This window comes from Salvelinus namaycush, chromosome 23 (genome assembly GCF_016432855.1).
Source record: "Salvelinus namaycush isolate Seneca chromosome 23, SaNama_1.0, whole genome shotgun sequence".
Classification (NCBI taxonomy): Eukaryota; Metazoa; Chordata; class Actinopteri; order Salmoniformes; family Salmonidae; genus Salvelinus; species Salvelinus namaycush.
In genome coordinates, this window is record NC_052329.1 from 21,531,167 (window position 1) to 21,556,142 (window position 24,976).

General features: G+C 42.8%; 1 protein-coding gene across 2 annotated transcripts; it reads right to left on the reverse strand.

Moving 5' to 3' along the window:
- Window positions 1–1,235: 1,235 nt before the first annotated feature.
- On the reverse strand, window positions 1,236–24,603 carry LOC120018179 (protein Smaug homolog 2-like). 2 transcript variants are annotated; one of them, XM_038961229.1, is made up of 13 exons: window positions 24,047–24,603; window positions 17,632–18,107; window positions 16,979–17,455; window positions 16,479–16,709; window positions 14,888–14,997; window positions 14,473–14,559; window positions 13,895–14,174; window positions 8,840–8,925; window positions 8,415–8,530; window positions 8,037–8,235; window positions 7,462–7,588; window positions 4,969–5,052; window positions 1,236–4,744 (listed from the first exon to the last, which is right to left on the reverse strand). In XM_038961229.1, the coding sequence occupies exons 2-13, from the start codon at window positions 17,825–17,827 to the stop codon at window positions 4,716–4,718; spliced, it is 2,022 nt and encodes a 673-aa protein (XP_038817157.1). In that variant the 5' UTR covers window positions 17,828–18,107; window positions 24,047–24,603; the 3' UTR covers window positions 1,236–4,715. The 2 variants fall into 2 exon arrangements, with proteins under 2 accessions (XP_038817157.1, XP_038817155.1); XM_038961227.1 differs by having other exon boundaries at window positions 14,867–14,997.
- Between the last annotated feature and the right edge of the window lie 373 nt (window positions 24,604–24,976).

Consider the following 24,976-nt stretch of genomic DNA (forward strand, 5'->3'; position numbering starts at 1 on the left):
GAAATGTCAGAATAATAGTAGAGAGAATGATTTATTTCAGCTTTTATTTCTTTCATCACATTCCCAGTGGGTCAGAAGTTTACATACACTCAATTAGTATTTGGTAGCTTTGCCTTTAAATTGTTTAACTTGGGTCAAATGTTTCGGGTAGCCTTCCACACGCTTCCCACAATAAGTTGGGTGAATTTTGGTTCATTCCTCCTGACAGAGCTGGTGTAACTGAGTCACATGTGTAGGCCTCCTTGCTCACACACGCCTTTTCAGTTCTGTCCACACATTTTCTATAGGATTGAGGTCAGGGCTTTGTGATGGCCACCCCAATACCTTGACTTTGTTGTCCTTAAGCCATTTTGCCACAACTTTGGAAGTATGCTTGAGGTCATTGTCCATTTGGAAGACCCATTTACGACCAAGCTTTAACTTCCTGACTGATGTCTTTGAGATGTTGCTTCAATATATCCACATAATTTTCCTCCCTCATGATGCCATCTATTTTGTGAAGTGCACCAGTCCCTCCTGCAGCAAAGCACACTCACAACATGATGCTGCCACCCCCGTGCTTCACGGTTGGGATGGTGTTCTTCAGCTTGCAAGCATCCCCCTTTTTCCTCCAAACATAACGATGGTCATTATGGCCAAACAGTTCTATTTTTGTTTCATCAGACCAGAGGACATTTCTCCAAAAAGTACGATCTTCGTCCCCATGTGCAGTTGCAAACCGTAGTCGGGCTTTTTTATGGCGGTTTTGGACCAGTGGCTTCTTCCTTGCTGAGCGGCCTCTCAGGTTATGTCAATATAGGACTCGTTTTACTGTGGATATAGATACTTTTGTACCTGTTTCCTCCAGCATCTTCACAAGGTCCTTTGCTGTTGTTCTGGGATTGATTTTCACTTTTAACACCGAAGTACATTAATCTATAAGACAGAACGCGTCTCCTTCCTGAGCGGTATGATGGCTGCGTGGTCCCATGGTGTTTATACTTGCGAACTATTGTTTGTACAGATGAACATGGTATCTTCAGGCGTTTGGAAATTGCTCCCAAGGATGGACCAGATTTGTGGAGGTCTTGGCTGATTTCTTTTGATACAGTTTAAGAAATTTGTGGAGTGGTTGAAAAATGAATTTTAATGACTCTGACCTAAGTGTATGTAAACTGTATGTGTAATATATATATATACACACACACACACACACAACTGTGAATAAAAGAAAACACTGATACCACAAACATGAGTCACGTAGCAAAAAAATGTAACTCCTTTATTTGGACTGTCTATCTGATCAATGCTGTATTTCAGATTATTCAAACAATGTGTGACAGTAAAAAAGTAGAGTTTGTAAGCATGGGATGCAAAATGTTCATTCATAAAACATTAGAAAAATGTTTGGAGAGTCAGAATTAAATATAAATTGTACAAGACAGAGACGCAAAAAAAAGCCTACAACGTACTGCTTATTTATTATGCCAGGCAGGGACATTGACCACATCTGAAAGACCACTGGAGAGAAGGAGTCTCATGTATGACAGGCTGGCTATGTACCTCATAATTCTGCTTGGCATGTGAAAATAAAGCCAGACTCATGAAGTGCACTTTCTAACCCATTTCACTGGAATGTAAACATGGGGTAAACATATTCCTTGGCCAGTTGTTAGTGTTAGGCTAGACTCAAACTCACATATTATGGCTCAGATTGGCCATTTCATCCCTCTCTGCATCCCAAACCCCTGGCATGAACAGACTCAATTTAGCCTGGCCTAAAGAACTAAGCCTTTTCTACAAGTGGACTGGCTACCTCCTACATGGAGGACTTACTTCAGGTGCCATTGTATGCATTGAGAGAAATTACAACCTGAGCCATATTACATGTCATGCTAGTATGAATGTATTATCAGTTTAATAGCTTAGATTGAGATCATTAGTTGCCTATCTGAATCTGAAATTTGTGAACATTTTTTAAACCATTCGACTCTCTTAGTGAGCATGAATCTATTCATAAAGTCAGATCTATCCAAGAGCCAGCTCAGAGGAAAACCATGACGACTAGGACACTACTCTGGCTCAATAGCCAATCAGAGAGAGAGAGGAAGCTGTCACTGCATTTCAGGTGATATCAACGGTCTATCAGCCTGCTGCATCTGACAGTTCAAACACACAAGGCCAGGCAATGTCAGTCTTCTCTTGTCACTCAAAAACTTCAGGAGCACAGAGCAGAGGGTACAACAACATACCCTCATACAGGTCTCACTCACTAGACAGTATCTAGTCTAGTGAGAATGATGATTACAGCAAGTAGATAAGCAGCTGAGGTGGTAAAAGGCATCTGTCATTCTCTACCCAGCTAGCTCACGTGTTAGAAGGCTTAGCTACGCGCTTTAGGCCTTACATATTGAAGAGACAGTATATTAATGAGCACGGAAGTGCCAACAGTCATTTTCAGACCCATCATTACACATCACAGAACATGAAATGGGCACTCCGAGGGAGGTAAACAGTGCTATTAGGAGGTATCAACATTGAACTCCAGTCCCATCATCTCTGCTCTCTGGAGGATTTGTAGACATTGAGCACTACTGTGACTGTGCAACACTGCCCTCTCTCAATATCTATAATAATCGTTCAATAAGTGTGGGGGAAAACATGCAATTATAGGAAAAATGGACAAGTTATTATATTAAGGGAGAGTAGTAAAAAAAAGTTGAAAAGTCAAGCTTGTAAATAACCATGTTTACTAAAGAAACAGACCAGCCATGGCTCTGCAGAAATAAAATGCGAATGGATATCCCTGCCTCGTGATGCAACCAAAAGGTGATCCAAACGTTAAGACCATATACATACATGCACCTCCGCTCTGCCACATTCAAAGACAGAGGTTGTATAGGAGTTTCTGATTCAACACTGATACCACTAAATAAATATTAGGGTTTTACAATTGGAACACAAAGAGATCCAAACAGGACATATTTCAAGCACCTTAAAAAGTTAGCCAGAATAGATTCCCACCCTACGCTTTCTTACAGCTGCACTGGGGTCGGACAGGCTTCCTGTTTAGATTAAGACACTGCAGAGCCGGTGTGAGATGTTGCTCGGAAAACGTACCTCAATCCAGGGATGAGAAATGCGTTGTACACCGGATTGTCCCATTATCCCAACTGTTACACCGAGAATATTGAACGACTGCTAGTTTCGTCCTCATGGTAAGTAGCAGAAGCCACAGCAGCCATTTTGGAATGGCAGTGTCAGCCAATCAGCTCCATTGTTGTTCAACGCGACATGCCAGTCCATAATGGCTGTTGTGGCTACTGAGGGTGAAAGCGGAAGTTTACTTAAAAACTATCAGTCGTTCAATATTCTACAAACGCATTTCTCATCCCTGGATTGAGGTACGTTCTCCGAGCCGTAGCTCACGCCGTCTCCGCGATGTCTTAATCTGTAATCTTAAACTGTAAGTAAGCGTAGGGTAGAATCTATTCTGGCTACTTAAAAATGATGATTCATCAAATCTCTACACTGGCCATGTTGACTAGAGGGCAGGGTGAGGAGGTGGGTACTGGTTCATTCTGAGAGGCAGAGACAGCGCTTCCTTTGCATTTTTCAGAGCCAATCATAAATGGGACCTCAGGGTAGAAACGGAATTCATTAAGGTTCCTCACAAAGCATAACATAGTGAGGTAACTACTTGAAAACAGATGCACCAACAGCTCCCCTCTTGGAATTGTTTTTTCCATTTTCTTTACCAATGCAATTTCTCACTCAGGCCCCACATAGAAGAAACCTCATCAGCCCTTATTCAACCCTGTGGGGTTTGCCTCGGCGCTTAACTTGCAAATGAGATTCATCATCATTTTTGTAGTAGGGAACAAAATATCAATGCAGACAAGTTCCAGCCGACACGTTACCTTCAAACCGCCATTCTTTTAACAATTACCATGCATACTGTCACATTGGCCACTCCAAAAATCATTCTAGCATAGGGATTCACAGAGAGCCCTTCTCTTTGGCCTAGTAGAGGTGGAGAGGTGTCAGAACCGGTAATACCCATGTTGGGGGTAAACCCATGCTGGGTACGTGAGGGGAATGAGCCAGGGTGTTGGGTGTTTCTACGTATAGGGCCTAACTAGCTCTGGCTGTAGCTGGGTAGGGTGGTTGTGTAGACAGCTGTAGTTGTGTTTTAGGATCAGAACAGCGCTACAGGCTGGTCGTGTGTGATTAATCGCTGTTCTAGTTCCCAATTCCACAGAGTGTGTGGGAGGCCAAGTGCCTTACCCCTGGTCGGGAGACCCTGGCGGTACAGTTACAGTATCTGGGGGTGAGAGGCGTGGCTCTGCGTGTTTCTGGGAGGAAAAGGGGAGAAACATGTAAGATAGAACACCCTTAAGACAGCACCAATCCTCCATTTTCCTCTCAAATCTCAACAATCTGAGCCTCATTCTGCTCGTTTTAATGTCACAGTCCTGCAGAAGACATTGAGCATGTTGCACAAGTAACCTCTTCTCCCTCCTGTAATATAATAGTCATCTGTATTCCATTTATAATAAACTTAGTTAAGTATAATAAAGTAGAAAAATATCAGAGAACATATACAGTTGTCGTTTTGTAGTGACCATTTTGCTTTGTTTTTTAAGCATATATTTTTGTGCTGGGCAAGAGAAACTGAACAGGCCTCAGTTGAAGTGAAGTGTCGGTTTGGTTTCTTCTTTTCACTGCTTTTATTTTCAAATTGTTGATGTTCGGTCAATTCCATCTACAGGAAGAAGGATTGGGAAGAAATGTATAATAAATACAACATTTATTATTTTTTCATTTTGATTTCATTTCGTAAATTTATTTCACTCTCTGCTAAATACAAATTAAACTATTCAACAACATCAGAAAATTCCAGTTAACCTAAATGTGGTTTTAAATATCAGTGTCATAACACTTCCAAGAAGTTGGATGTGGGAGTGCAAGGCGTGTGCTTTGACTCACCTCCTAAGGCATGCTCTGTCATACTGAGGCACAGTGACTCCAGCGTGGGGTTGATCTCCAGGTCTGCACCTGGAACTTGGCATTCTGGGAGACGAGACACAGGTCACTCAGTTATCCCGCTTGTGTGTGTACTATATCTGGACCATAAATCACACTTTAAAAAACTGACAGATGCATTAGATATGGAGCCGTGTGAATGTGGTTTGTAGGGCGATGTGTGTGGGATGTGTAAGCTGCCGTAAAATTGGGTTTAGACGGCTATGTGGGTGAAATGCATAAAGACCATGTATGATTGGGTTTGGAAGGAGATATCGCTGGGATATAAAAGGAAATGTGAATGAAGGTTGTAGTGAGACATGCATGTGTAAAAAGACAGTGGGAATAGAGATTGGAGCAAGGTGTGGATGGTATGTGTAAAAAGACAGTGGGAATAGAGATTGAAGCAAGGTGTGGATGGTATGTGTAAAAAGACAGTGGGAATAGAGATTGGAGCAAGGTGTGGATGGTATGTGTAAAAAGACAGTGGGAATAGAGATTGGAGCAAGGTGTGGATGGTATGTGTAAAAAGACAGTGGGAATAGAGATTGGAGCAAGGTGTGGATGGTATGTGTAAAAAGACAGTGGGAATAGAGATTGAAGCAAGGTGTGGATGGTATGTGTAGAAAGACAGTGGGAATAGAGATTGGAGCAAGGTGTGGATGGTATGTGTAGAAAGACAGTGGGAATAGAGATTGGAGCAAGGTGTGGATGGTATGTGTAGAAAGACAGTGGGAATAGAGATTGGAGCAAGGTGTGGATGGTATGTGTAAAAAGACAGTGGGAATAGAGATTGAAGCAAGGTGTGGATGGTATGTGTAAAAAGACAGTGGGAATAGAGATTGAAGCAAGGTGTGGATGGTATGTGTAAAAAGACAGTGGGAATAGAGATTGAAGCAAGGTGTGGATGGTATGTGTAGAAAGACAGTGGGAATAGAGATTGAAGCAAGGTGTGGATGGTATGTGTAGAAAGACAGTGGGAATAGAGATTGGAGCAAGGTGTGGATGGTATGTGTAAAAAGACAGTGGGAATAGAGATTGGAGCAAGGTGTGGATGGTATGTGTAGAAAGACAGTGGGAATAGAGATTGAAGCAAGGTGTGGATGGTATGTGTAGAAAGACAGTGGGAATAGAGATTGAAGCAAGGTGTGGATGGTATGTGTAAAAAGACAGTGGGAATAGAGATTGAAGCAAGGTGTGGATGGTATGTGTCAAAAGACAGTGGGAATAGAGATTGGAGCAAGGTGTGGATGGTATGTGTAAAAAGACAGTGGGAATAGAGATTGAAGCAAGGTGTGGATGGTATGTGTAGAAAGACAGTGGGAATAGAGATTGGAGCAAGGTGTGGATGGTATGTGTAAAAAGACAGTGGGAATAGAGATTGAAGCAAGGTGTGGATGGTATGTGTAAAAAGACAGTGGGAATAGAGATTGAAGCAAGGTGTGGATGGTATGTGTAAAAAGACAGTGGGAATAGAGATTGAAGCAAGGTGTGGATGGTATGTGTAAAAAGACAGTGGGAATAGAGATTGGAGCAAGGTGTGGATGGTATGTGTAAAAAGACAGTGGGAATAGAGATTGAAGCAAGGTGTGGATGGTATGTGTAAAAAGACAGTGGGAATAGAGATTGGAGCAAGGTGTGGATGGTATGTGTAAAAAGACAGTGGGAATAGAGATTGGAGCAAGGTGTGGATGGTATGTGTAAAAAGACAGTGGGAATAGAGATTGGAGCAAGGTGTGGATGGTATGTGTAAAAAGACAGTGGGAATAAAGATTGGAGCAAGGTGTGGATGGTATGTGTAAAAAGACAGTGGGAATAGAGATTGGAGCAAGGTGTGGATGGTATGTGTAAAAAGACAGTGGGAATAGAGATTGGAGCAAGGTGTGGATGGTATGTGTAAAAAGACAGTGGGAATAGAGATTGGAGCAAGGTGTGGATGGTATGTGTAAAAAGACAGTGGGAATAGAGATTGGAGCAAGGTGTGGATGGTATGTGTAAAAAGACAGTGGGAATAGAGATTGGAGCAAGGTGTGGATGGTATGTGTAAAAAGACAGTGGGAATAAAGATTGGAGCAAGGTGTGGATGGTATGTGTAAAAAGACAGTGGGAATAGAGATTGGAGCAAGGTGTGGATGGTATGTGTAAAAAGACAGTGGGAATAGAGATTGGAGCAAGGTGTGGATGGTATGTGTAAAAAGACAGTGGGAATAGAGATTGAAGCAAGGTGTGGATGGTATGTGTAAAAAGACAGTGGGAATAGAGATTGGAGCAAGGTGTGGATGGTATGTGTAAAAAGACAGTGGGAATAGAGATTGGAGCAAGGTGTGGATGGTATGTGTAAAAAGACAGTGGGAATAGAGATTGGAGCAAGGTGTGGATGGTATGTGTAAGACAGTGTATATGATGTTTAGAAGAGGTTGGGGTAATGTTTGGGGGAAGGGGGTGCTAGGATCCTACCTTGCTGCTGGAACAGGAGCATGGTTTGCGGGGAGGTGTGGACAGGGAGTGAGTGGGTCCGTTGCACGGAGCTGCGACTCTGGCTTGGCATGCTGTTGCTGCCCCCAGGGTTGGCAAACCACAGGTTCTACAGGGACAACAGAACATCTCTCATCACAAACATACCACTCATCCTATATGTTCTACACCGTGTTAGTCTTCCCAGCACGATGACTACAAAGAGACTCTTCCAGCTATGATAATGAACCAATGCATATCAAATTGCAGTGCCTAACCCACGTGTTGCCCTGGGTATTGCATTGATTAACCTGTCAGCACTTTCTGTGGTTGCACTTGTTAATCTGTCAAAACAAATGTTGTCTAAGGATAGTTCATCACCCTGTGGGTATAATAATGTGTAGATCAATAGAATAATGTTAAATCTAATGTTGGCTAACTAGCTGTAACCCTCAATGAAAAATATTTCTTAGAAAATAATTTCTTGTGAATGAATCTGACTTTCCTATAAATGAACTTCAGTGGGTGTATCCCATGCCAACAGGCTATATGACATATGATCCCATCCTATGACTGACCTGTCTGCCCTGGCCTGGCAGTGTGGGGCTGGTGAGGGTGTGGCGTGGGGAGGCAACCCCGATGCCACCTGGACTCAGGAGCCCCATGCGCCCGGCAGGGAGACGAGGGGGCATCTGGAATGCCCTCTGCCCCCTACGTGCCAGACCCCCAGCACTCACAGAGCCTGCTGTGGGGAGGGAGTTGGAACCATATGCCCAGCTAGAGGAGGCAGAGAGAACAGTCGTCAGACAGAGCCCTGGGGGAAATCCAGCTAGAGGAGGCAGAGAGAGAGAACCTGGACAAACTGCATACTAAAGTAGCAGAGAGAGCATGGCACAAAAACTCAGCTGCCATGACAGGAGAGTGATAGATCAAAATGAGAAGTTCAGTGGTCTTACCCTTTCTGTCGGTACACAGGCATGTCCAGCATGGCTTTCCTTGGGAACAAGCGGAGCAGCTTGAGAACCTGCTGCTTCCAGGAGACCAGCCTCTTCCTCTGAGTCTCTGTGAAAGCCTGAGAGACAAGAGAAAATGGTAAGAGACAGAGAGATAGTGAGAGAGAGGGTGAGAGATGGTGAGCGAGAGAGAGAGAGGTAAAAGAGGGAGAGGTAAGAGAGAGTGAGCGGTAGAGAGAGCACATGGCAGCAAAAAAACAAAACAAAAAACCCATTCCATTACTTTCTTAGTGCAGTGAAAGTTATCTTTACAACATACCGTTGAGAGGAGCATTATGCAGCCTTGTCACATTTTAAACCACCAGCTGGCTGAATGTGAAAAAGTTTAAATGTATTTATTTTATAGATGTGGTTTTGCGCGGTCTCACCTCATGTGTCAGACATTTCTCAATGAGCTGCAGGTAACAGCTGATATTCTCTTCGTCCGGCCTGGACACCAGTAGCTGAGTGCACACTGCAACACATGGACAGACAGGAGGTTCACACAATGCTACACAACACCAACACACACAAACACTCCAAAACTCAATCCAAACAAAACACACCAGCACACATCAACCAAGAGGAACAATTGTCCAAATGCACGATATACAGTGCATTCGGAAAGTATTCAGACTCCTTGACTTTTTCCACATTTTGTTACGTTACAGCCTTATTCTAAAATGGCTTACATGTTTTTTCCCCCCTCAATCTAAACAAAATACCCCATAATGACAGAGCAAAAACAGGTTTAGAAATTTTAGCAAAATTGTGATATTATATATATTACCTTTACATATAGTTGAAGTAGGAAGTTTACATACACTTAGGTTGGAGTCAATAAAACTTGTTTTTCAACCACTCCACAAATTTATTGTTAACGAACTATAGTTTTGGCAAGTCGGTTAGGACATCTACTTTGTGCATGACAAGTCATTTTTCAAACAATTGTTTACAGACAAATTATTTCACTGTATCACAATTCCAGGGGGTTAGAAGTTTACATACACTAAGTTGACTGTGCCTTTAAACAGCTTGGAAAATTCCAGAAAAGGATGTCATGGCTTTAGAAGCTTCTGATAAGCTAATTGACATAATTTGAGTCAATTGGAGGTGAACCTGTGGATGATTTCAAGGCCTACCTTCAAACTCAGTGCCTCTTTGCTTGACATCGCCTCTTTGCTTGACATCATGGGAAAATCAAAAGAAATCAGCCAAGACCTCAGAAAAAACATTGTAGACCTCCACAAGTCTGGTTCATCCTTGGGAGCAATTTCCAAACGCCTGAAGGTACCATGTTCATCTGTACAAACAATAGTGCGCAAGTATAAACACCATGGCATCACGCAGCCGTCACACCGCTCAGGAAGGAGACGCCTTCTGTCTCCTAGAGATGAACGTACTGTGGTGCGAAAAGTGCAAATCAATCCCAGAACAACAGCAAAAGACCTTGTGACAATGCTGGAGGGAACCGGTACAAAAGTATCTATATCCACAGTAAAACGGGTCCTATATCGACATAAGCTGAAAGGCTGCTCAGCAAGGAAGAAGCCACTGCTCCAAAACCGCCATAAAAAAGCCAGACTATTGTTTGAAACTGCACATGGGGATGAAGATTGTACTTTTTGGAGAAATGTCCTCTGGTCTGATGAAACAAAAATAGAACTGTTTGGTCATAATGACCATCGTTATGTTTGGAGGAAAAAGGGGAGACTTGCAAGCCGAGGAATACCCTCCCAACCGTGAAGCACGGGGGTTGCAGCATCATGTTGTGGGGGTGCTTTGCTGCAGGAGGGACTTGTACACATCACAAAATAGATGGCATCATGAGGAAAGAAAATTATGTGGATATATTGAAGAAACACCTCAAGACATGACTTGAAGTTAAAGCTTGGTCGCAAATAGGTCTTCCAAATGGACAATGATCCCAAGTATACTCACAAAATGATGGCAAAATGGCTTAAGGACAACAAAGTCAAGGTATAGGGGTGGCCATCACAAAGCCCTGAACTCAATCCTATAGAAGATTTGTGGGCAGAACTGAAAAAGCGCTTGTGAGCAAGGAGGCCTACAAACCTGACTCAGTTACACCAGCTCTGTCAGGAGGAATGGGCCAAAATTCACCCAACTTATTGTGGGAAGCTTGTGGAAAGCTACCCGAAACATCTGATCGAAGTAAACAATTTAAAGGCAATGCTACCAAATACTAATTGAGTGTATGTAAACTTCTGACCCACTGGGAATGTGATGAAAGAAATAAAAGCTGAAATAAATCATTCTCTACTATTATTCTGACATTTCACATTCTTAAAATAATGTGGTGATCCTAGCTGACCTAAGACAGGGAATTTTTACTAGGATTAAATGACAGGAATTGTGAAAACTGAGTTTAAATGTATTTGGCCAAGGTGTATGTAAACTTCCGACTTCAACTGTAAGTAGTCAGACCCTTTCCTCAGTACTTTGTTGAAGCACCTTTGGCAGCGATTACAGCCTCGAGTCTTCTTGGGTATGACGCTACAAGCTTGGCACACCTGTATTTGGGGAGTTTCTTCCATTCTTCTCTGGAGATCCTCTCAAGCTCTGTCAGGTTGGACGGGAAGCGTTGCTGCAAAGCTATTTTCAGGTCTCTTCAGAGATGTTCGATCGGGTACAAGTCCGGGTTCTGGCTGGGCCACTCAAGGACATTCAGAGACTTGTCCCGAAGCCACTCCTGCGTTGTCTTGGCTGTGTGCTTAGGGTTGTTGTCCTGTTGGAAGGTGAACCTTCGCCCCAGTCTGAGGTCTTGAGCGCTCTGGATCAGGTTTTCATCAAGGATCTCTGTACTTTGCTCCGTTCATTTTTCCCCTCAATCCTGACTAGTCTCCCAGTCCCTGCCACAGAAAAACATTGCCACAGCATGATGCTGCCACCACCATGCTTCACCATAGGGATGGTGCCTGGTTTCCTCCAGATGTGACACGTGGCATTCAGGACAAAGAGTTCAATCTTGGTTTCATCAGACCAGAGTATCTTGTTTCTCATGGTCAGAGTCCTGTAGGTGCCTTTTGGCAAACTCAAAGCGGGCTGTCATGTGCCTTTTACTGAGGAGTGGCTTCCGTCTGGCCACTCAACCATAAAGGCCTGATTGGTGGAGTGGTGCAGAGATGGTTGTCCTTTTGGAAAGTTCTCCCATCTCAACAGAGGAGCTCTGTCAAACTGACCATCGGGTTCTTGGTCACCTCCCTGACCAAGGCCCTTCTCCCCCGATTGCTCAGTTTGGCCAGGCTGCCAGCTCTAGGAAGAGTCTTGGTTGTTCTACACTTCTTCCATTTAAGAATGATGGAAGCCAATGTGTTCTTGGGGACCTTCAATGCTGCAGAAATTTTTTGGAACCCTTCTCCAGATCTGTGCCTCAAAACAATCCTGTCTCAGAGCTCTATGGACAATTCCTTCAACCTCATGGCTTAGTTTTTGCTCTGACATGCACTCTCAACTGTGGGACCTTATATAGACAGGTGTGTGCCTTTCCAAATCATGTTCAATCAATTAAATTTACCATAGGTCGACTGCAATCAAGCTGTAGAAACATCAAGGATGATCAATGGCAACAGGATGCACATGAGCTCAATTTCGACTCTCATAACAAAGGGTCTGAATACTTATATAAATAAGGTATATGTTTTTTAAATTTTTTTTATACATTTGCTAAAACTTATAAAAAACTATTTTCGCTTTGGGGTATTGTGTGTAGATTGATGAGGAACATTTTTATTTAATCAATTTTAGAATATGGATGTAACGTAACAAAATGTTGAACAGTCAAGGTGTCTGAATACTTTCTGAATGCACTGTACAGTCGTGGGAAAAGTTGAGAATGACACAAATATTAATTTTCACAAAGTCTGCTGCCTCAGTTTGTATGATGGCAATTTGCATATACTCCAGAATGTTATGAAGAGTGATCAGATGAATTGCAATTAATTGCAAAGTCCCTCTGTCATGCAAATGAACTGAATCCCAAAAAAACATTTCCACTGCATTTCAGCCCTGCCACAAAAGGACCAGCTGACATCATGTCAGTGATTCTCTCGTTAACACAGGTGTGAGTGTTGACGAGGACAAGGCTGGAGATCACTCTGTCATGCTGATTGGGTTCGAATAACAGACTGGAAGCTTCAAAAAGGAGGGTGGTGCTTGGAATCATTGTTCTTCCTCTGTCAACCATGGTTACCTGCAAGGAAACACATGCCGTCATCATTGCTTTGAACAAAAATGGCTTCACAGGCAAGGATATTGCTGCCAGTAAGATTGCACCTAAAACAACTATTTATCGGATCATCAAGAACTTCAAGGAGAGCGGTTCAATTGTTGTGAAGAAGGCTTCAGGGCGCCCAAGAAAGTCCAGCAAGCACCAGGACCGTCTCCTAAAGTTGATTCAGCTGCGGGATCGGGGCACCACCAGTACAGAGCTTGCTCAGGAGTGGCAGCAGGCAGGTGTGAGTGCATCTGCACGCACAGTGAGGCGAAGACTTTTGGAGGATGGCCTGGTGTCAAGAAGGGCAGCAAAGAAGCCACGTATCTCCAGGAAAAACACCAGGGACAGACTGGTAATTATGCAAAAGGTACAGGGATTGGACTGCTGAGGACTGGGGTAAAGTCATTTTCTCTGATGAATCTCCTTTCCGATTGTTCGGGGCATCCGGAAAAAAGCTTGTCCGGAGAAGACAAGGTGAGCGCTACTATCAGTCCTGTGTCATGCCAACAGTAAAGCATCCTGAGACCATTCATGTGTGGGGTTGCTTCTCAGCCAAGGGAGTGGGCTCACTCACAATTTTGCCTAAGAACACAGCCATGAATAAAGAATGGTACCAACACATCCTCCGAGAGCAACTTCTCCCAACCATCCAGGAACAGTTTGATGACAAACAATGCCTTTTCCAGCATGATGGAGCACCTTGCCATAAGGCAAAAGTGATAACTAAGTGGCTCGGGGAACAAAACATCGATATTTTGGGTCCATGGCCAGGAAACTCCCCAGACCTTAATCCCATTGAGAACTTGTGGTCAATCTTCAAGAGGCGGGTGGAAAAACAAAAACCCACAAATTCTGACAAACTCCCAGCATTGATTATGCAAGAATGGGCTGCCATCAGTCAGGGTGTGGCCCAGAAGTTAATTGACAGCATGCCAGGGCGGAATGCAGAGGTCTTGATAAAGAAGGGTCAACACTATAAATATTGACTCTTTGCATCAACTTCATGTAATTGTCAATAAAAGCCTTTGACACTTATGAAATGCTTGTAATTATACTTCAGTATCCATAGTAACATCTGACGAAAATATCTAAAGACACTGAAGCAGCAAACGTTGTGGAAATTAATATTTGTGTCATTCTCTAAACTTTTGGCCACGACTGTACATGTACACGTACTCAGCCCTGTAAAAGCCTTGTCCTCTCTTACCTTTACCCATGACACGCGTGAACTGGCCAGCAATGTCGCCGTCTGAGATGGGTGTGGCTGAGGACTCTCCGTCGCAGGGAGGGGTGTGGTGGTGCTGGAAGCCCTCCTGGGCCAGGTCCTTGTCCTCCCCAAGGTTGGTGTGGTCTGAGGGGGATCCACTCCCCTCCATATCTCTGTGGGAAACACTGGGAGGGCTGTAGCTGTAGACCTTGATAGGGGTGATGATAATCTGCTGTAGTTCCTGTAGGGCGTTACGCAGGTTGCCCCCCTCCAATATATCCTGTTGGATCAATCATAGCATTATCTTATTAGCAAAGCGGTCTTGAAGTGTGACAGGAAATTTTCGCGGAACTTGCTGGTTAACTTTTAATTGAAAGAAAATGTGAGTCATATCATATCTAAAATATTGGTTATTATTGTGGATATGTTCATTCACATTTAATTGGATTTCTCCATATAAGCCACAGGGATCCAAATGGAAACTAACAGTTAAGTTGTTCAGAACAGCATGCCTATCATGAGATAAAAATGAATCTGAAATGCTTTTAAAATAATAGTGATGACAGCATGTGATTTACCTTCTCTAAAGACTTGAGAACGCTTGGCCTCTCTCGTAGCTTCTGGACACTCAGGGCTATCTTGTGCCGCGCACCTTTGGTCACATTCTGGAAGAAGACGGAAGACGGCGAAGAGTTAACAAAAGGAGGAATCATTGCTCACAGAAACATGGACATACAGATATCCAGTTACTAAACAACACTTCTGATTACCATCTGATCATTAAAGCTACGGAGCAGAGCAAAGACGTTTATCTGTGCTGGGGAGGCTGTGTATAACTGTAGGGTGCAGCGATGATTCATTTCATTGCTCATCACTATGTATCACTATGCTGGACAAAAAGCTGGCCGTATCTATTCAACACTGATGAGAAGGGCAGGGGAAAGAGAGGACTAACGAGAGAAGCTGACCAACCTGTGACAAACGATGACAAACCTGTGACTCCAGGTGGTGCTCTGTCAGAATCATCATCTCCTCATAAGTCATCTGGGAGAAAAGTGCTGCGTACTTATGAAGACGGAGGCTCTTCAGCCACATGGGCACATCTGAAACAGAAAGTAGAAAAACAACATGCTCAGAAGTTGTTATTCTTCTCCTGCTGAGTCCTTGTAACTCTAGTCCATGAACAATGAGAAGGATAGAACTCTAACTAATATTATACAACAGGTGGGTCTAATCCTGAATGCTGATTGGTTAAAACCGCATTCCAGACGGTGTCTATTCCACAAGTCGCCACCGGCTAAAATCTGACATCAAAATGCCTATTTACTCTGTTCCACCTGACTAATCCACTGTGTCATCAGCCCAGCCAGGCAACTTTGAAACTTGATCTCCACTATAAAAAGCATCAAGACCTTATCTCACATTTCTTTAAGACTAACATGTAGTTTTCCACAGCGGAGATTTGTATAAACCTTGCTGTCTGTCGGTCTCTCCGACATTTGCAACATTGTTTCAATATTCAAATTGAATCTCCTGTTGTCCCATAGTAATGAACGAGTCGGGAGTCGACGAGACAGACAGGCAGGCAGAGTTTCTCAGCCAGTCGAAATGATGAATTAGCTGGCATCATTTTTATGGATATATACAAAAAAAGGTAAATTGAAAACAGGTAAAACAAAACGCAGCTAATTTGCAGTCTTTCCAGCTTCCGTTTGAAGTGATTGTGTTACTGTAGCTGTGTTGTTGGCTAGCTCCTCTGAACAACAGTGTCCTGACGAATGAGCACATTTTCTATGCCAGGCGAAATTGCACCTCATTAGCTCATTGTTATGGATGTATCCAAATAAATGTCACTATTAAACAGCTTAAACAAATGCAAATACTTTGCAGTTATTCTGGCTGACTACGTTAGCCATAGTTGGATAGCTAGCAAGCAAGGGATAAGTACGTTGCCAGCCAGTATGGCAATGGAACATTTAGAACGAACGACTGGGTCGCGTCCATTGATACAGAACAAAAAGAGTGAATGACTGGGTCGCGTCTTCAGCAACCATAGATTTGTGTCGGGACTATATATTGTGGAAGGATGAAAAATTATGAATAAATTAATCAAAATAATGTTTTTCATGAAAATATGTCAGTCATTATTTGAATATGTTGGTAACACGTTGTATAAAAGTGATAATGCCCTTGAAGCCGGTGTTTGGAGACTAACAACACCTGTGCCAATATATCCTCCAAACACCGGCTTCTCAGGTATTATCACTTAAATAGATACTGCCCTGGAATGCTTGACGTATCCGTGCAGTGCATGTCAAAATAAACACTTCAGATCTATTAGTTGGAGAACGCTGTCCTACTTAATTTTCATGGACATCTGGAGCACACGCAAACAAAAAAAACTGAAACACGAGGGGAGACAAAAAAAATAACATCCCACTGACTGGGCAATTCAACCATCGCCAAGTGCAGTCGCCGTTGGCATGTCATGGCTTTTGCCAGAGTGAAATACCAACAACAATGTGACCAACCCTGGCCTGTTGTTGGCTTTGAATCCCTGGCGTATTATGGTTGACCTCCTGACCTTTCATGCCACTGCCATCCTCCTGGAAGGTGTTTCTGGAGCCCTGGTCCTCAGTCTGCTCGCTGCCTGAGGATGCCACACTACTCTGGGGGGACAGGGGGGCGTGGTCAAAGGCCTGTCGCCCACCCAGGTCGTCCTGGTTCAGCCAATCTGCGCCACAGACCTGGGTACTGGAGGGGATTAGGGACGAGGACCTCTTCAGAGGACTGGGCTGGCCCATCTGACCCATGCCTGGCAGGGAACACAGTAGGGTCAGGATGTTAGAGACAATCACATTAAACCATCCCTTTAATGAAGGCTAGGCCTAAACAGAGAGACTTTAGATGTGACAATCAGTACAAAGATCACAGACTAAATAGTTGATGAATAGCATGATTACATAACCACATGAAGAAAAGGTTGTATTGTATCTCGGTTATGTTTAGCATATTCCTATTCCCTGCAACAACACGTCCTTGCTCTCCCGCAGTCTGTCTTGGTAGGAGATGTGAGCCACTGACCTGCGTTGTTGCTGTTGATGGGCGAGGGCATCCCACCTTGGAATGACATGTGTCCGTTCTGCCCTGCAGGGGAGGAGCTAGAGGAGGGGGGCTTGTCCAGCCAGCCATGGCCAGGGTCCAGGACCTCTGCGGAGCCCGGCCACTCATCTGAGCCCTGGCGGGGGTGGTAGGGGCCAGAGGGGGGCCGGGAGGGCGCCGGGTAGCCGCTGGAGAGGTGCTCCTCCAGGTGGTTGAGCCACATGGCCAGCGAGGTGCGGTCGTCCAGGGTGGTGGCCGGGTGGATGAGGGCGTAGGACAGCAGCTGTCTGCTCTCTTCCACAAACAGACTGCTCTCGATGGTGTGACTCAGCACCTTCTGCAGCAGCTTCATGTACTCACACTTGGCCTCGCTGTTGCGGGGCTGCAGCAGGGGCAGGTGGGACAGCAGCAGGGACACCGCCTTTTCCATGGGCTCCAGGTGCCACTGGCTCACAATGTCTGGAGAGATGAAGGACAGAGGGACAATTGTTTACAAGTAAAATACATTTTTACAGGTTGTAGGTCTATCTGTTACATGGTTTTTACACCATAAGATAGGGTGTACCGGTAATACAATATGACTAATCCAATAGGGTTTCAAATGTGTTCTTCAGAAATCTGCAGTTATTAGCTACCTGCATTGTTGGCCTCAGCCTCCAGGATGTGGATCTCAGTGCAGTCTGCCAGCCAGTGCTCCAGGCAGATGTGCAGGAAGCGGGCCTGGGTACGAGATGCTCTCTTCAGCAGGGACAACAGCGCCACCGTCTGCTCACACTCGTTCCAGCCCTTGAACCAGTCAGTCAGGATGCCCACCTGGTCTCGGAACATCATGGCGCGTTCCCAACGGGAAGGGGGCGGGAATATGTGGGTGGGGGTTAGGGGGAAGACTGCTTGCTCGCACACAGGTTCACTCTGGCCCCGCTCAACGGCTGCTTTTACACAACAGTCCTGGGATCCCCTCAAAGTAGAGCGAGGGGCCCTCACATGGTTCAGGTGCAGGAGATGGGGGTGCTGAGGGGAGGGCTGGGAGAGGGTGTTTTAAATCCAGCTGGTTGTGTCTTAGACAGGAGGGTTCTCTCTCAGGTGCATCAGTATCAGCATCATCCAAATCCTAACAAATCAACGGAAAGGAAAACTACTTAAGATACACTGAACAAAAATATAAACATGTAAAATGTTGGTCCCATGTTTCATGAGCTGAAATAAAAGATCCCAGAAATTGTTCATACTCACAAAAAGAGTATTTCTCTCAGATTGTGCACAAATTTGTTTACATTCCTGTTAGTGAGCATTTGTCCTTTGCCAACATAATCCACCCACCTGACAGGTGTGGCATATCAAGAAGCTGATTAAACAGCATGATCATTACACAGGTGCACCTTGTGCTGGGGAGAATGAAAGGCCACTAAAAATGTGCAGTTGTCACAACACAATGCCACAGATGTCTCAAGTTGATTGACATGCGGACTGCAGGAATGTCTACCAGCGCTGTTGGTGCCAGAGAATTGAATGTTAATTTCTCTACCATAAGCCGCCTCCAACGTTGTTTTAGAGAATTTGGCAGTACGTCCAACCAGCCTCACAACTGCCGACCACATGTATGGTATCTTGTGGGCAAGCAGTTTGCTGATGTCAACATTGTGAACAGAGTGCCTCGTGGTGGTGGGGTTATGGTATGGGCTGGCATTAGCTACGGACAATGAACATAATGCTAAAAGAATACAGTAATGAGATCCTGATGCCCATTTTTTTTTTAAAGGTATCTGTGACCAACAGATGCCCAGCTAAATTGGCAGTCATGTGAAATCCATAGATTAGAGCCTAGTAATTGTATTTCAATGAACTGATTTCCTCATATGAACTGTAACTCAGTAAAATCTTAGAAGTTGCATGTTGCGTTTCTATTTTTGTTCAGTATAATTTAACTAGGAATTTGATGCTAGTACTGAACCCTGATCATGACGATGAAATCCCAATACCAGAAATGATGTTCATGCAATAAATTGAACTAACCAATATCAACATGGTGGCATGACTACCACAGACCACAGGCTTAAGTCAGGGCATTCTACAAAACACATTTTTTGTGGTTATTTCAATATACTGTGGCTCCAATAAAATAACCATAATGTGAGACAAACAAACTTACAACTGGGGCCAATCACGAAATCTGACACTAACCACGTTTCCATCCAGTTTCAGAAATGTTGACAGAATGTTTGTTCGGCATGGGTAGGATCTTTCTGTGTCAGTAAAATTAATGATGGGACAAATTGCGGTGAAAACTATTTATTGCGCATATGTTGATTGAACAACCATGTCGAGGTATATTTGCAGTCACACGATGCTATGTTGTGTGGTCTTCCCACTACTACTTAAAAAAGCATTCAGTTAATTAGGCTATAAGATGCAATAAGTTATAATGAACTTAACAGGGTGGTGAAAGTGCACGGTGGTGACCTTGACGCTCCTTTTCAATTAATATTGAGGGTCTTCATTTGTACACTACCGGTCCAAAGTTTTAGAACTACTCATTCAAGGGTTTTTCTTTATTTTTACTATTTTCTACATTATACAATAACAGTGAAGACATCAAAACTATGAAATAACACATATGTAATCATGTAGTAACCCCCAAAAAAGTGTTAAATCAAATTATATTTTATATTTGAGATACTTTAAAGTAGCCACCCTTTGCCTTGATGACAGCTTTGCACACTCTTGGCATTCTCTCAACCAGCCTCATGAGGTGGTCACCTGGAATGCATTTCAATTAACAGGTGTGCCTTGTTCAAAGTTAATTTGTGGAATTTCTTTCTTTCTTAATGCATTTGAGCCAATCAGTTGTGTTGTGACAAGGTAGGGGTGGTATACAGAAGATAGCCCTATTTGGTAAAATACCAAGTCCATATTATGGCAAGTACAGCTCAAATAAGCAAAGAGAAATGACATTCCATCATTACTTTAAGACATGAAGGTTAGTCAATCTGTAAAATTTCATGAACTTTGAAAGTTTCTTCAAATGCAATCGCAAAAACCATCAAGCGCTATGATGAAACTGGCTCTCATGAAGACCACCATAGGAATGGAAGACCCAGGGTTAACTCTGCTGCAGAGGATAAGTTCATTAGAGATGCCAGCCTCAGAAACTTCAGCCCAAATAAATGCTTCACAGAGTTCAAGTAACAGACACATCTCAACATCAATTGTTCAGAGAAGACTGTGTGAATCAGGCCTTCATGGTCAAATTACTGCAAAGAAACCACTACTAAAGGACACCAATAATAAGAAGAGACTTGCTTGGGCCAAGAAACACGAGCAATGAACATTAGACCGGTGGAAATTTGTTCAAATTTGAGATTTTTGGTTCCAACTACCGTGTCTTTCTAAGACGCATGTGGGTGAACGGATAATCTCCGCATGTGTATTTCCCACCATAAAGCATGGAGGCGGTCTTACGGTGTGGGGGTGCTTTGCTCGTGACACTGTCTTTGTTTAATTTCGAATTCAAGGCACACTTAACCAGCATGGCTACCACAGCATTCTGCAGCGATACGCCATCCCAGCTGATTTGGGCTTAGTGGGACTATCATTTGTTTTTCAACAGAACATTGACCCAACACACCTCCAGGCTGGGTAAGAGCTATTTTACCGAGAAGGAGAGTGATTGAGTGTTGCATCAGATGATCTGGCCTCAACAATCCTCCGACGTCAACCAAATTGAGATGGTTTGGGATGAGTCGGAACGCAGAGTGAAGGAAAAGCAGCCAACAAGTGCTCAGCATATGTGGGAACCCTGTTGGAAAAGCATTCCAGGTGAAGCTGGTTGAGAGAATGCCAAGAGTGTGCAAAGCTGTCATCAAGGCAAAGTGTGGCTATTTGAAGAATCTCAAACATATTTTGATTTGTTTAAAACCTTTTTGCTTACTACATGATTTCATAGTTTTGATGTCTTCACTATTTTTCTACAATGTAGAAAATACTAAAAATAAAGAAAACCCCTTGAATGAGTAGGTGTTCTAAAACTTTTGACCGGTAGTGTATGCTGTGAAATAATGATCGGCGCTTAGCTACCAATTAACAAATAAGAATGATCTTGCTCATATCCCTCTCATAATATAACCTAACCAGTTCAATTTATCAGCAAACTGTTGTTAAGAAAGCATGCACGGAAACAAGTTTGGGCAAATTTGCCATTTATCGTTACAGTTTGCTTGTGTGACAAACTTTTTAAAATTATTATTACTTAAAATAAACCATTGATAGAGTGTAAAATGCAATGGAAAAACATTAAATGTATGGTTTTTTTAAATTCAGTACATGAGAATTTTTGCACAAAAGTGTTCATGTGCACTAAGTCATCACGCACAGCCTTTCATCCACAAGTCAGTTTTGATGGAAACAAACTGGTGGGAAAAAGTGCATATTTTTATGCATAATTTATAATATTTGCATGAAAATCTGTCACAAATTGGATGGAAGCCTAGCTACTGTTCACTTTAAAATGTATGTCAAACAAAAAACAATGATTGCAAAGTAAAACAAACCATCCAACTACTTTTAACAATTTCAACAGAAAATTTTACTAAAACACATTTACTTGAAGAATAGAATGACGGCACAAACAGTCATTATGTTAACAAATTTTGCATATGCACGGTTGTTCATCAAAAGAAATTGCGGCCCTCTCGTGACAGTGAAGATAAAAAAAGAAAGAAGTTGAAAAGTACATTTCCTGCAATTCTGTACATTTTTCCATGGAGCATAGAGAAAAAGATGCCATTTTAAAGCACGTTTGTACGTTTGTTGCAATCCTACACATTTTGCCATGGGGCACAAAGAAGGTTTAGCAATTTTATAACTTATAACTCGTGTCATGCAATTCTACTTATTTTGCCCTAGGGCAGAGAGAAAAATGTGCAGTTGTACAACTAACTCACTGCAATTCTAAACATGTTGCCATAGGGTGGAGGCAAATGTTTGCTGTTTTTAATATGATAACTAATGGGCCCTACCCCGGTCGGTATTTCGACAACGCTTACTACAAGTTTAGATAGCTAGCCGCTAGACTAATTTACCAATCTACAAACATTTTGTTGACATCGGCGGGCTAATTGAGTGCCTGCTGACGCACAACCAAATTTCAAAATTGCACCTTGTGCATTATATTATTCTTCCAACAGTAAGTTGAGACCCCGACTGAGTAACTAACTTTTTTTAAATTAAATTTTTATTTTTATTATTGGTCTGCAGGCCGACAAACAGGGGGGCCATGCGCACCAGTTGCCCACCCCTAATCTAGGCTACACGTGTGCTCTAGCCAACAGCTCGCCGAAGGCTAGAGTGCACGTGCCAATACCAGAGTGGGCACATGCTATATAAAGCATAACAAATTTGTGAGGAAAATAATCAGTAGAGTTGAAAATATGATGGAAACCCATTTATCTTGTATTTTTTATTCCTTAAATGAAAAAAAAAAAAAACCTTTTGTGGTAAAATTATGTGCACTACCTCATCACCTACTGCTTTTAATCTGCAACAAGTCAATTTGATGGAAACATCTCTGGTAAAATGTGCATATAGTTTTAATGCTCATTTTAGAATATTCACATGAAACTTTTGCCAATTGGATGGAAACCTAGCTAGTGTAACTCTGTTACGGTGGAATTGCCAGAGTAAAGATGGTCTCTGTACAACACGCTAATATTTAGGCCAGCTAATCATAATGCGGATAATCAGCTTCATGGTGCAGTGAAAGTAGAGCACATTATTGCCAGCATCATCAACACAGAGAACTTCCATGCAGTATGCATGCACATTTATATTGACCATTCAGCCAACATCTGTGAATGTTTGATACAGCCAACATCTAGGCCTAACTGCCCAGTCAATGCATGAGTTTGTTTGACTTGAAGCAAAAAACAAAGACTACATTATCTCCATGCAATCTACATGGCTGTCATGTATTCTTAGAACAATAAGTACTATGTGATGACTTGCAATACAGCTTGTTACAGGGTAAAGTAATGGTGTCACAGGTTGCCAATAGGCCATGACATGATCAATCAAATCTGAAACAGTCATCCAACCCTCCCAGTATTGCAATGACCACCTGAGTTGTGGGTATAGAACTTGCAATGCCTAGTTGTTATGTTTCATTTACATAAATAGAACCAGCCTGGTCTCATAGGCTAGACGTAACATAGTAAATGTAAATCTGGGCACTCAAACTAGCATAATATGTTATGTTTGGTATGGTTACACAACACAGATGGAAACTTATGGTAAAAACGAAAGTAGGGTGGTGGTCGTGGGGTGGGCGTATAACGAGAACGTCTAGCAACCCAAAGGTTGCGAGTTGGAATTTATTCTCGGACAACTAAGTAACTTTCAAAAAATTGCTTTTTAGCTACTTTAGCTAACCCTTCCCCTAACCTTAACCCTTTAACCTAACTCCTAAACTTAACCCTAACCCCTAGCTAACGTTAGCCACCTAACCAGAATTCATAACATATTGTACGTTTTTGCAAATTCGTAACGTATTTATACGAATTGTAATTCGTAACGTATCATACGAAATAGGTGTTGGACATCCACAAATTAATACATACCATACAAAACGTGACATATCATACTAAATGGAGTGTCTCTGATTTACGTACAGAATAATACGAAACGCTCTGAGACCAGCCAGATAAGATATTTGTCCAAGTTTTAAAAAACAGAACGTAACGTTAGTAGCTAAACTCTGGACAGGATGGTATGAATTAGTAGTAACTAGCTAACAAATAGGAGGGGTATGTTATTCTAACTAGGCTAACGTTCGCGTAAGACAGTCCAGAAACAAGGGCCTATCTACAGAGCTAACGTTACTCATCTACGTTAGCTAGTTTGTTGGTAGACGTAGCAAGTTTGCCAGTAACTATGTCAAACGTAGCTAGCTAACGTTAACTCGCAGCCTTACCTATGCAAGTTAGCTTGCTAGCTACGTTTGACCAGGTCATACATGTAGTTAGCTAAGCTAGTTGGTCAGAAAACGTAAAAACAAACCTGTGTGACAACGGTGACGTTTCCAGGGAACGGCTGTTGCCAGGGTGGATTTGATGGGCTAGGGGGCAGTTAGCTAGCTAAAAACTAGCATCAGGCCTTCACCGTGTAAATTGGTGAGGGATTCAGGAATGGTAACGTTACTGTTTTTCAGTAGCGACGTTGCTGTTGGAATGTCTCTCTATTTTTCATCTCGTTAAACGACATTTGAGTCCTCGCGTGGCAAAGGTCCTCCATGGTCCATTTAGCAAAAAACACGTCAGATTACATACATTATATCCACATCCCACTCTCCAACCTCTAGCGGTTGGTTTGTTTACCTTCTTTGTAAATTGTCACTTGTTAGCTAGCTAACGTAGCAGGCAGCTATTGCTTCATTTATAAACGCTGGATGAGACGAAGATTTCGATCCAACAGTTGTCGTTGGTTGCTTTGAAAATAATGATTTTCTGATTATTTCAAAGATAACATTTAAAACAGTCTAGCTATGTACAACATGTTTATTTGAACACAGAGAATTGGGAAAGTACGCTTGGCTCACTCTAGCTAGCCAACTTCGATTCAGAGTTGACGCAACGTCGGAGACCAACGTAATGGCGTTTGGGCGGGGTAAACAAAGAGAAAAGTGCCCCATCTAGTGGATTAAACGCAAACACCCACACCACTACTAAACTGAAGTTGATCGATATGATCACAGAGTATCCATTATATTGACCAGATACTCAAGTGGCCACTCTAACAATGGAAATAAATGTCTTAAAAAATGGAAGGCAGTCGGGAGGAGGCAAGATCAGGTGGGACGATTCTAGCCAATGAGAGGGCAGACGCGTGTGAACAACAGCCACAACTCCGATATAAAGTGTTTTTTCTCAAAGTTGCCGGCATATCACGTGTCCTACTTATATCAGTACAGTTGTAACAACCTAAGCATTA

Bases quoted from the DNA above. Each gene is read 5' to 3' on its own strand.
- LOC120018179 (XM_038961227.1), bottom strand. From the start codon at position 17,827: ATGATGTTCCGAGACCAGGTGGGCATCCTGACTGACTGGTTCAAGGGC. The intron at 17,456-17,631 runs GTAGCTAATAAC...TCATCTCTCCAG, and splicing joins GGCTGAGGCCAACAATGCAG to ACATTGTGAGCCAGTGGCAC. The intron at 8,531-8,839 runs GTGAGACCGCGC...CTTGTCTCTCAG, and splicing joins AGAAATGTCTGACACATGAG to GCTTTCACAGAGACTCAGAG.